Below are 13,425 nucleotides of genomic sequence, written 5' to 3' on the forward strand. Positions count from 1 at the left end.
TTTATAATTATATATTCAGATTATTCATTATATTAACACATTCGTTTATCTTTCATCGAGATAAGAATAATTCATGCAGAAGCTACACCAGAATGCAAAATCTTTTGGCTCATTAAGAGACGAGTAAAATGTGGAATTTTGTGTTTTATTGGTATTTGACGATGTACAGTTGATTATAAGTTCATAAGCACATATTCTATACACTCTGTAGAGCCTCTGAGTGTTAAGCAGGATGAAACGGCAGGAATAATGCGAGACAAAAGACATCCAACTACATGAGTACAACATCTCTCAGTATTCTAATTCATAAGGATCTTCTCAAGTGCTTTTCAGGTTTCTCAGATAATATATTTTCTTCATCAGAAGCGCCTGCCCTCCAAAATGTTTAGTTTGTGACCCTGGAGAGGAAAACATGAATATATTTGATACATTTTTAATCACATTAATAGGATTTTTAGCTAATTAAAATGGATTGGTGTTAAGACTTACACAGTGTTCTGTTTGTAACGATCCAAAGCCTCCTGTGCCACCACCTCTGAGAATTTCGGGTCGCTCCAGGGAATGTCTCCCAGCACTGTGAAGCTCATATCTGGCCCGTCAAACAGTTTGACTGACACTTTAGTGTCTCCTGGGTTCTCTGCTTTATCTGAGCCTTTTGACATCACCTGCACATAAAATGTTGGCAGTTGAGAGATCTACATGGTTGAAGGCATTAACAGTTGTGCTGAATCACATAATTAGCACTTACTGCCTGTATTTTAAAGAAGCCATCTTCATTTTTGGTGTGGTTAGCTAGAGAGGACACCCAGCCGAATTGCTGGTTGAACAGGTCCAGCACACTAGAGGTGTTCAACATCTCCTCTTCAAATAGTTTTAGCGCGTTGTTGTATTCCTGGGTTAAACTCTCAGCCCTGGCAAGAGCCCTTTCCAGCTCCTCCTTGAGGGGGCTTTCCAGGGGCCTCTTTCCAGAACAGTCTAAAAAAGAAAACAAAGCTATAATTGTAAGATGGAATTCTCATCAAAAACTCCCAAATTGGGACCAATTTGTTTTTTTATTTCCGTGCTGGATAATTTTAGTATCGCACTTACCAATATGCTGGATCTCTTTACATTTCTCACACTCATCCTTCAGTTTAATGCAGCCAGCAGAATTGCGACGAATCTCCCTGCAGGTCATCTTATCATTTCCAAATGGTTTAGTTATAATAACATCCTCGTTTACACTGCCATCTGTGAATACAGGTTTACAGATTAAATGCATCTGGAGTGTAAGCAGTCTGTAAGCCAAAAAAAAAAAAACTGAACTACTATTTTATGTCTTTATAGTGTATTATGTCATATTGCCATAGTAAAGGGAAGTATACATATATAAAAATATATATAGCAAAAAATGCATACAGCTTTGAAACAACATGAGGGCAAATACTGATGACAGAATTTTCTTTCTTGCATTTGTTTTCAAAAGACAATATTTTGAGAAATGTTGGTATCTAAACCATTTAGTTTCACATTGACTTCTACTGAAAACAAAGTCTATGGGAACCTAAATGGTTTAGATACCAACATTTCTCAAAATATTGTCTTTTGAAAACAAATGCAAGAAAGAAAATTCTGTCATCAGTACTTGCCCTCATGTTGTTTCGAAGCTGTATGCATTTTTTGCTATATATATTTTTATATATATATATTTAACTTTGTACTTGTTACATCCAGGCTTGTAGACCCTGAAATGTACCTTCAGAAGGGAAAACCATATCACTTCCCATGTAGGGCCCGAAGGAGTCGAACATGTTTCTTGCCATGTCCATCATGGGGCGGAATATGCTGTGGAAGCTGTGGACCTCTGGGTTGTGCAGAGGGGACCTGTAGACACGAGCGGCCCGGCTGGACTGACCACCGAACATTCTGGGCATACGGAAGGGGCTGGGGAAGAGGCTGGGTTGGTGGAAGGAACGCATGTGGTCAAACACCTTCATGCTGTCAATGAAGATGTTGTCCACTCCATCTGCAACTTCTGTATACCGCTCCTCCAGGTCCTGGAAACGTCTTGTCTGCTGCTGGTCCTCGTCCAACAGGGTCTCAATGTTCTGCCCGTTGATCCAAATGGAGGAGGGAGAGGTCCTGTTCAAAATGTCCTCCAGCTAAAAACAAACAAAGAGAAGGATGGTTGCAAGCACCAAAATGAAGTCAGGATAATTGCAGGGATGTACTTTGTGCAGACGTATCACCTGTCGTCCCACCAGGCCGGCTCCGCTGCTGCAGGTGCGTGAGTAATACTTAACACAAGTTTTCTTCAAGCAGGGCTTGCACTCCTCCCACAGAGCCTGCATGGTTTCATTACACACGCTCTGTTGCTCACTCAGCTTCTCCTCCATCTCCTGAGCCTCCTTCAGAGCATTCTTTTTGATGGAATAGCACAAGAAAGAAAAAAAAAGCAGGGGCCCCAGAAAATATATATATACTTATGTCAAACTTAAAATTTAACTTAGATTATGCAACTGATCTACATAATTGTTCTCAAATTTAATTGATAGTTAATTTATGCAACTTGAAATGTTAACACCAATCAACATTCATATGTTGATTATGTAATTTTAACAAGATTAACAAAGATCTGTCTGTCTGTCTGTCTATCTATCTATCTTCCTGTCTCACCTCTTTTTGTTGCTTTGTCTTCTCTAGTTCAGACTGGAACCTCTTGTGATCCTCATCTGTTTGCTCCATCACACTCTTCATCTCCTTCACCCCAGTGATGGCATTTTCAATCTGTTTATCCAGGTACTTTTCACCAAGCAGTGAGATCTCTGCCAAAAAGCAAAACCAGTTACATTACTGTCCCTAATTGAGCACATGTCTGCACAGAAAAAAATGCACTTACGATTGAGCTCCTCTTTAGTTGGTGGTAGCAGACACTCCGCAGAGAGGTAGAGAAGAGAGAGTCCCAGCAGAGACCAGGAGACCTTCATCTTTGGTGGCTGCTAGTGTCCTGGTTTCAGAAGCGGTTTAACACTATGAAGATAAATCAGGAAATACTGGGTCATTTAATAGTAAAACTTTTTTTTAATTAAGCTGTGGTGAAAGGGACTCAGCAAGTTTATGAACATGAACAATTGCAAAACCCACACTTTTTATAATGCGGTTTATATGAGACTCGCTCAGACAGACTGTGTGGGCAATGAATCCATTGTATCAGCGTGTCTATTTATATCGTAGGTCTGATATAAATGGTGGCGTTTATCTTTCTGTAACCTTGATGTTTCTGAACAGAGGGCCAAATAGATTTGTTGTGCCTTATATATATTGTGCTATATAATGTCATAGCCAAAAAATATTTAATCTGCTATATATTCAAAGTTCATTGAAAAATAAAAATTCAGTCATTATTTTCTCAACCTCATGTCATTTCAAACCTGAATGCTTTTCTCTATTTGAAAAGCATTTGCTCAATTAAAACAAAAAAGAATATATTTTAAAAATGTTTTTTTTTTTTTTTTTTTTCTCTCCATACAAGTCAATAGGGTCCAATGTTGTTTTGGCTAAAAAAATATCTTCTTTTGTGTTGTGCAGGTTTTCAATGGCATGAGAATGAGTAAGTGATGACTCACTTTTGGGTTAACTATCCATTTAACCAGTATCAAACCAAAAGGCTTTGAAGAACAAAATTATTGGAAGTGTAGCAAACTTGCAAACATTTAAATGTTCCATTCACTGATTCCGTGGATTTGAAAGCAAATCCCCTTCACTAAAGCTTGCTCTGACAAAATTTAATCCCAGTTTTGTGAGTTTGCAGAAATGTCTGCCATTCCAAGTAGATTACCCTTTTTAATAATGCAGCATTTTAATCATGTTTGATACTTCTAAAGACAAACCATTGGTCGTCAACAGTTGCTGTTGAGTTCGTAATTCACACCAGAGTCTAAGTAAACATCATAAAAGCTTTGAGTCAGTTATGGGGACAAGTTTCCTCTTTTTAGCCTCTGTACGTGTACATAGAAACCCCAACTCTATCAAATTAAAGCCAGGAGCCTAGTTACATAAGAAACATGCACAAACGTTGAAAAACAGACAGAAATACTGAGTCACATGGAAAGTTGCTTTTTTGTGATGTAAAATATGGTGTGCAACTTTCAGTGTTTTGCATTCTCCATAATCTAACCTTGAAGTTCCTCAAAAATGTTGTTTTTTTGCAAGCATACCATTTTATCTTCTTCTTGCTTTTGTTTGAATTAACATTGTCCTTGTGCCTAATCTTGTGATATTTGTTTTGGAATGAGGTTACACATCTCTGTGCTGTTTGTAAGTATCACACAGATGGCTTGCTCTGAGTGAGAGGATTTGCTTTGTTTATTGATATCTTGCTAGGGCACAGTATGCATCCTGAATGCAGTTGACCTGGCTTAGATCCCCTTATCAACTTGGGGCTGCGAGACAAATTCCTCTCTGCAATGAAAAAATCAATCCAAATTCGCCTAGGGAAGGTACAGACAAACTCGACTCGACAAACAGCCCAATTAGACTTTTTGGGTGACATTAACCACATGAGGATGGATTGTAAATTCAAAAACAGCATAAATTATATGTTATTCTATCTCATGCCAAGTACAAACAGAATCTTGTTTACATTTCTGCAGTAGATGCAGTGGGTTATTGCTCAGCAGTTTGGCAAAATGCATAAATGCAGCATTAATTACAATGCAATTTTATAGTACGTCAAATAGGTATTACATCACTGTAACCAGAATATAAATAACATCTTACATAAATGTATATGTTATGCATAATTATGTAATATCTATAAAACCATATTTATATAAACAAAATGGTCAACATCCTTGTGATATGCTTTATGTACTCACCCTGCTTGGATTCTTTTTCTTCCCTGCAGATGGACTGTGCCTCCTCTGATTTGTTTTTTATACTGGGAGGCTGAGTGATGTTGACGACGTGATTCACAGGATGAGAATGGCCGTGGCTTTGGACTTTTCCAGAAACTGTTATTGTCAACGGCAGAGGCTCTGTCTGTCCAGAAGTGGGCAATATTGCACCATCTCGCTCATTTCATTGTGCTTGTATCCTTAACTCGGGGTTTACGGGAAAATATGCCCTCTAGAATTTACCAGCAAAGACTGTATGTGGATGATTCATTACTGTCGGACAGTTCCAGCATTTAACAGTGGTGAATCACCTTAATGTGACCTACATAACATCTGCATTATCTGTGCAGAGAATAATTCAGTGAATCATGTAGAACTAGTTCATAACAGTGCTGAAACTAAGGAAACAAGTGTGCAGGTTATACAAACTCAAATTTAACCCCGAAAATCCTTAACCTAATTTGGTGTTCCCGGTCAAAAATGACTGGACTTTTAACATTTCTTGCTATTTTATCTCTAAATCTTGAATTCAATATTTTTTTCAACTTGTATTCTTTCAGTTTGAGTTGGGTTTTTTAAATTTTGTTTTGTAACTGATCGGTTTGTTTCTAAAAAAGCACTATTTGTGGATAATTTTGGCAGTGTTCACTCAGGTGCATAAGCTCAGATCAATGAGGCCTATGATCAAACATTTGCAAAAGGATATACAAAACCTGTGTTAAGTTAATAAAAAGAATGAATCCAAGATTATTTTTTGACATGGGAACACCAGAAGTGTTACAGGGAGGAAAATAATTTTTTTGGGCAAAGTCTGTAAGTTTTAGCACTAACATTTTCAGGAAAAATCCTCCCCAGGAGCACAACATAAAGGTTAATAAGCACACTTGTCTAGACCTTTTGTATGACCTATTTGACCCCCATATAGTGGTCCAGGTGGCTCCAGTTATGTGCCATTTATTTTGCTGGTTATATAACATTACTCACTGTAATATTAAAACTGTACAGAAAAGGCAAAAATGTCGGTGAAAAGTGCAAGACCTTCATGAAAGACTTATACTGAGACTTATTACGCTCGCAGTCATAACAGACATAACCATGTTATTTTGTGAGGGGTTATTATGTATGCTTTCACCAAAACAAGTCATTACTTATTGCTTATTACATAGTAAGGCACCAAATCACTCCTGTAGGGGATGGAAACTGCTTTTTAATCATGTCATAGCTTGTCAGGTAGCTTTCGTCTCCTAGTCTAGAGTTGTTTTCGTTTTTTGTGAGATATTCTGAAGACGGAGGAACCTAAATGTCAGGAAAGTACAGCTCATAACATTCTGATATTTAGGCAAATGTGATTCAAAGCATGTTTGGGATATTGCACGGTGTAGGAGCATGTCTAAACCCACATTTTCCCCCACAGGATATGTAGGCAAACAAATAACATAACATGTCCAGACAAACAGCTGCACTGTGGAGCCACACAGGTCTCTTTCCAATGTCATGCCTCTGTAAAATGTTGTCAAGTCATCCTACTCATTAAATATAAAACAGTATAATCTCTGTTTTACTCTGACTCTCTAATTTTTTAATTAATTAATGGTGTTTTCCAAAGCAAGCATAAATATTGTTTATTGCTTATACTGATTTGAACAAACCTGTAACCATACAGTATGTATTAATCTTCAGCAGCAACTCATCCTACAAAAATCATGCAGCTTGCTGAAGAAGGTGTTATAACTTTTCTAAACTTTCAAATTTAATATTATCACCTGGCCAACAATATGGAAAGAGGTAACTACGTCATGTCTAGAGACCTGGCAACATATTGGCAACCAACCTCACCCTAGCATCACACCAGTCACTTTTTACACTCACATATTCTTCAGAAAACAGGTACACCTCAAAAAATTAGAATATCGTGAAAAAGGTCAATATTTTTTGTCACTCATTTCAGAAAGTGAAACCCAGATATTATATAGATTCATTACGCATAGAGTGAAATATTTCAAGCCTTTATTTCTTGAAATTTTGATGATTATGGATTACAGATAATGAAAAAGCAAAATTCAGTGTCTCAGAAAATTAGAATATTACATAAGATCAATAAAAAATTATATTTTAAACAGAAATGTCAGGCTTCTGAAAATTATGTTGATTTCTATGCACTCAATACTTGGTTGGGCCTCCTTTTGCATGAATTACTGCATCAATGCGGTGTGGCATGGAGGAAATCAGCCTGTGGCACTGCTCAGGTCTAATGGAAGCCCAGGTTGCTTTGATAGCGGCCTTCAGGTCATCTGCATTGTTGGATCTGGTGTCTCTCATCTTCCTCTTGACAATACCCCATAGATTCTCTATGGGGTTCAGGTCAGGCGAGTTTGCTGGCCAATCAAGCACAGTAACACCATGGTCATTGAACCATGGTACCTTTGGCAGTGTGGGCAGGTGCCAAGTCCTGCTGGAAAATGAAATCAGCATCTCCATAAAGCTTGTCAGCAGAAGGAAGCATGCAGTGCTGTAAAATTTCCTGGTAGATGGCTACGTTGACTGTGGACTTCAGAAAACACAGTGGACCAACACCAGCAGATGACATGGCAGCCCAAATCATCACTGACTGTGGAAACTTCACACTGGACTTCAAACAACATGGATTCTGTGCCTCTCCACTCTTCCTCCAGACTCTGGGACCTTGATTTCCAAATGAAATGCAAAATTTACTTTCATCTGAAAAGAGGACTTTGGACCACTGAGCAACAGTCCAGCTCTTTTTCTCCACAGCCCAGGTAAGACGCATCTGACGTTGTCTCTGGTTCATAAGTGGCTTGGTAGCCCTTTTCCTGAAGACGTCTGAGCGTGGTGACTCTTGATGCACTGACTCCAGCTTCAGTCCACTCCTTGTGAAGCTCTCCCAAGTGTTTGAATCAGCTTTGCTTGACAGTATTCTCAAGCTTGCGGCCATCCCTGTTGCTTGTGCACCTTTTCCTACCCAAATTCTTCCTTCCAGTCAACTTTGCATTTAATATGCTTTGATACAGCACTCTGTAAACAGCCACACCTTTCAGTAATGACCCTCTGTGACTTACCCTCTTTGTGGAGGGCATCAATGTTCGTCTTCTGGATCATTGCCAAGTCAGCAGTCTTCCCCATTATTGTGGTTTCAAAGAACAAGAGATACTCGGAATTTATACTGTAGGAATGGTCATTTATTGAAACTCAAATGTAAATATTCTAATATTTTGAGATACTGATTTTTGACTTTCATGAGCTGTAAGCTCTAATCATCAAAATTAAAACAAAAAAACTTTTGAAATGTTTTACTTTACATGTAATGAATCTAAAATATATGAAAGTTTCACTTTTTGAAATAAGTTACAAGAAAAAAAGAACTTTTTCACGATATTCTAATTTTTTGAGATGTACCTGTATGTAAAAATCGAATTAATGACAAAGTATTTTGGAAAAAAATAAACCTTAAATGTCAAGGGCCTTGGACATTGACTTAATCTTGAATATCTTGTGACTTTAGTTATGTTTTCTTACTGGCAACAAAACCGGGATATTTCGTTTACCTCCAGCAAATATGACCTGCTTTACCTCCGTCACGTCAACCCCCTGTCCTCTCAAATCCCACCTCATAAAACAATGTCGGTAAGTGGTCCTCCTCTGTCAATATCACTCGCAGCATGCTGTAAAGTATTAAACGTCCCACCCTGCTATTTTTGGGCATTTTATCCCTTTAACTGATATCTCTACCATACGGTTGATGAGCTTATTTTGATAGGGAATAAATCTATTAAAAGGAAGAGATGTAAGAGCAATCTTTCCACAGCTGTACTGCCCCATCTCTGTGTCTGATGTTGCCATGGGGGGTTTGGGTATTTCCAGTTTTCAAATGACAAATACATATATACACACACAGTGCCCTCCATAAGTATTGGAACAGTAAAGACAAAATTGCTCAGAAACTACAGAATGACATATCTTATTATTAGCCGTTTCAACACATATGTTTTACCAAATAAAAAGAACAGCACTTTTAGAGTTCATGCCACTCATTGATGTGAGCGTAAGTATTGGGACAGTTGAACACAGATATAAAAGATTAAAAGCTATTATTTAGTTGCAGATCCCTTGCGTACAATCACAGCAGTGAGTCTGTGACCCATAGACCACCAGACTCTTGGTCTCATCCTTTGAAATACTTTTCCCAGCCTTTAATGCAGCCAATTCCAATTTTTGCTTGTTTTGGGGAGTTTCTGCCTTTACTCTCCTCTTCAGCTGGTGAAATTCATGTTCATTCGGATTTAAATTCAGAAGATTGACTTGGGCAATCTAAGACTTTCCATTTATTTGCCCTTATAAATTCCTTGACTGAACTGGCAGGGTGTTTTGGGTCATTGTCCTGATGCAATATGAAGCACTTCCTAATGAATCTGGTGGCATTTTCTTGAATATTGGTAGCCAAGATGGTTTTGTACCCTTCCAAATTCATTCTACTACTGTCATCATACATTAAGTCATCAGTAATGTTGAGAGGGCCTGTTCCAGAGGCAGCCATGCATGCCCATGCCATGACACCACCTCCACCATGCTTTACAGATGAGGCTGTATGCTCGGGATCATTGCAGTTCCCTTTTTTTCTCCACATTTTTGCTTTCCCATCACTTAGATAAAGGTTCATCTTTGTCTCATCGGTCCATAAACACAGTTCCAAAACTCTTCTGGCTCACCTTTGTGTTTTTTTGCAAACTCTAATCTTGCCTTTCTATTGTTGGTGCTGGTCAGAGGTTTGCATCTTGCTGTGTAGCATCTGTAATTCTGTGTCAAAGTCTCCTGAGGACAGTAAATTGTCAGAGCATCACCCCAGCTTTCTGGAAGTTGTTGGTGATTTTACAGACACCTCTTTTAGGATTCATTTCCACAGCTTTAATGATTTGTCTGTCATCAACTACTGTTGTTTTCTCAGCCGATCAAGTCGTTGTTGGTTTGCCGATGTCACTGGTGGTTTCCAAACTCTTGATTTCTCCATGTCCTTTGTTTTTGCTAGAGCTCTAACTGACTTCCTCTTTTCTTTTAGTATCAAAATTGCTTGCTTTTCTCTCAAAGTCAGCTCCCTCGTCTTCATCTTGGATTGTGTGTGTCATCATCGAATGCAAGATTCAGAATACAGAAGTAATGGATATAACTGATACGACACATTCCCTGCTTTTAATATCTGAAGAATTAATGCAACAGGACACAGCTGATCACTTAGAAAGACCTGTGAGGCAACTGTTACAATACTTATGCTCACATCAGATAGAGGGATGAAACTCTAAAAGTGCTGAACTTCTTAGCTGGTAAAACATCTATGTGTTGAATCCCAAAAATAAAATGTGACATTCTGTAGTTTTGTCTCATATTCATTTTTTAATCATATTTATTTTGTAAATGTCTTGACTCCACAGCCAACAGAGCAATTTTGTCTTTACTGCTCCAATACTTTTGGAGTGCTCTGTATATAGGCTATTATACAGATGCTTAAATATGGATTTTTTTTATATTTTTGAACCCTGAAGGTGATGAAATGTATCCAAGATACTAATAAAGTTAAAGGAATGTTTATTATTGTAAAATAACTCATCAAATAGTTCTATGAATTTAAATCGAGATTTACCATGGACTGACAGCTAAACAGTACGGTAGAGTTTTATATAATACAAAAACAAAAGTGCTTGAGGCTATTTATTAGATGTCTACTAATAAGAATTTTAAGTTAAATAATGTGATGACAAAGGGGTTTCAAATCTACAGGCGTTACCTTAGCCAGAACATTGTTTTGCTCCCCTACCATTGATTCAAGAAATCTAATTTTCACTTTTTACTTCTTAGCCTACTTTTTTTTTAAATGTAAAGTTTATAAATAATTTAAATAACGAAGGATTTTTGTTTTGTTTTGTTTGTTTCTTTAAGTAACTTTAGTTTTGTCCTCTGGGTGGCAGTGACTCATTTGAAAGGCAGAGATTGTGAAGTGAACACAAGCAGAAAGGCTTAAATTATAACAGTATCTTAATAAATATGCATAACAGCCTGTTGAAGAGACATTTAGGGGAAAAAACCCCATAATATATTTAGTTTTGTTTTGTTTTTTCAGAACAGCTTTTGCAAAATTTTGTTTGCATATTCTGAAATGTCACCAAACTCTTTAATTCTAACATGCATCACAGTGTGCCAGGTGTTCTGTTATCTATTTACTAGTAAAGTAATCTGAATCAGTTTGAAAGCATATTAAGTGCCAGATGGTTTTCATGCTAGTCTATTAAACACTACTCTATTTGCTGGAATTATTTTCAGTTTTGGCAAGCAGATGAAAGTTGGTGGTTTTGGAGTAATTTGATGCATGCCAACACCGCATATGGAGGTACACTTGTGCAATTAACAACCAGCCCAACAACAGATCATCTGCTAAGCTTCTCATTCAGCTAAAGATACTTTTTTAATGTAATAAAAATTCAGAGATGTTTGATTTTTCAAACCTTTCAACAGTCCCAAAAATATTATTTTACTAGTAAAATCTGATAAACCGTAACAAATAAAATAAATAATGTACAAATATACAAAAATGGACAATGTGCCAAATAGCACCAACACAATATACAAAATAGACAATTCGGTATGTGCAGGTATGTTAGGTGCAAATTTGTAAAATAAAATAAAAAAGTATGATAGTGTTGTGTGTTTCATGTTTATTGTTAAAAGTTCAAGTGTTCATGAGATGGATTGCCTGAGGGAAGAAACTGTTTCTGTGTCTGGTCGTTCTGGTGCACAGAGCTCTGTAGCGTCGACCAGATGGTAACAGTTCAAAGAGGGAGTGTGCTGGATGTGAGGGGTCCAGAGTGATTTTACCAGCCCTTTTGCTCACTCTGGATAAGTACAGTTCTTGGAGAGTGGGAAGGGTTGTGCCAATGATTTGCTCAGCAGTCCGGACTACCCTCTGTAGTCTTTTGAGGTCGATTTGGTAGCTGAGCTGAACCAGACAGTTATTGAAGTGCAGAGGATGGATTCAATGAAGGCAGAGTAGAACTGTTTCAGTAGCTCCTGTGGCAGGTTGAACTTCCTCAGCTGGCGAAGGAAGTACAACCTCTGCTGGGCCTTTTTCACAATAGAGTAAGTGTGAATGTCCCACTTCAGGTCCTGAGAAATAGTGGTGCCCAGGAATCTGAATGACTCCACTGCAGTCACAGTGCTGTTCGTGATGGTGAGTGGGGGGAGAGCAGGGGGTTTTCTCCTGAAGTCCACAATCATCTCCACAGTTTTGAAGTATAAGTTAGATGAGTCCTGGTAGGAATGCACATATCCTCACAGAAACTGATATATGATGTTACAGTCTCTGTGAGCTCGTCCAGATCATCAGCAGCTTCAAAAAACACTCCAATCAGTCAGGTTGAGACAGGCTTGTTAAACCTGCTCTGTCTCATTAGTCCATCTCTTTACAGCCCTTAATACAGGTTTATCAGATTTAAGTTTCTGCCTGTAGGACGGAATAAGATGAACCAAACAGTGATCGGAGAGTCCTAAAGCTGCTCGTGGGACAGAGTGATATGCGTCCTTTATTGTAGTGTAACAGTGATCCAATATATTACTGTCTCTGGTGGGACATGTGATGTGCTGTCTGTATTTTGGCAGTTCCTGGGAGAGATTTGCTTTATTAAAGTCCCCGAGAATGATTAAAACAGAGTACGGGTGTTGTTGCTCACTCTCTGTGATCATATCAGCGAGTTTCTGTAAAGTTGTGCTCACGTGCGCTTGCGGTGGAATGTAGACACTCACGAGAATGAACGAGCAGAACTCCCGCGACGAGTAGAATGGCTTGCAGTTAATGAAGAGCGTTTCTTGATCAGAACAGCACATCTTCTTTAACACGGTTACATCTTGTACACCACCTTTCATTGAAATAGAAGCATGTCCCGCCACCGAGCGATTTCCCCGTTGATTCTGCGTCGCGATCTGCTCTGATCAGCTGGAAATTAGGCAGATGTAAGGCGCTGTCTGGAATGGTGTCGTTCAGCCAGGTTTCCGTGAAACACAGAGCAGCAGAGTTTGAAAAGTCCTTGTTAAACCGGGAAAGCAGAAGGAGTTTGTCGGTTTTGTTGGGTAGAGAGCGGAGATTCGCCAGATGGATGCTAGGCAATGGCATTCGAAATCTACGCTGTCTGAGCTTCACGAGCGTGCTGGCTCGCTTCTCCCGTCTGCACGTCCTAAAGCGTCTAAACAGCGATGCAGCTCCGCCGACTACTATGTTCAGCAAAACATCCGAATAATCGAAAACCGGTTGGAGATTTTGTGGTGTGTTCTGCCGAATGTTCAGCAGTTCTTCCTTGGTGAGACTGATCGTGTTAGACAAACAAAAAACAGGAAAAACTAACAAAAACACAAACAACGGGAGAGCCAAACACAATGGCTGCCATGAGCGGCCCCATCTTGTTTGATATGTGTTTTTGTTATGAACACATGAGAATGAATGGAAATATTATATCATCATCTTTTTCCCAAAACCCAGCTCCATGAATGGTTGCAA

The 13,425-nt window shown here is 38.6% G+C and overlaps 1 protein-coding gene across 2 annotated transcripts; it reads right to left on the bottom strand.

The window, feature by feature from the left end:
• Nucleotides 1–126: 126 nt before the first annotated feature.
• On the bottom strand, nt 127–5,093 carry LOC306880576 (clusterin-like). Of its 2 annotated transcripts, none has more exons than XM_079434188.1 (9): nt 4,857–5,093; nt 2,879–3,009; nt 2,656–2,804; nt 2,229–2,399; nt 1,736–2,141; nt 1,090–1,230; nt 749–975; nt 490–665; nt 127–398 (listed from the first exon to the last, which is right to left on the bottom strand). In XM_079434188.1, exons 2-9 carry the CDS (start codon nt 2,964–2,966, stop codon nt 386–388), a joined length of 1,371 nt encoding a protein of 456 aa, XP_079290314.1. In that variant the 5' UTR covers nt 2,967–3,009; nt 4,857–5,093; the 3' UTR covers nt 127–385. The 2 variants fall into 2 exon arrangements, with proteins under 2 accessions (XP_079290314.1, XP_079290315.1); XM_079434189.1 differs by having other exon boundaries at nt 2,879–2,986; nt 4,857–4,964.
• Nucleotides 5,094–13,425: the final 8,332 nt, after the last annotated feature.

This window comes from Barbus barbus (genome assembly GCF_936440315.1).
Source record: "Barbus barbus genome assembly, chromosome: 14".
In the NCBI taxonomy this organism is placed as follows: Eukaryota; Metazoa; Chordata; class Actinopteri; order Cypriniformes; family Cyprinidae; genus Barbus; species Barbus barbus.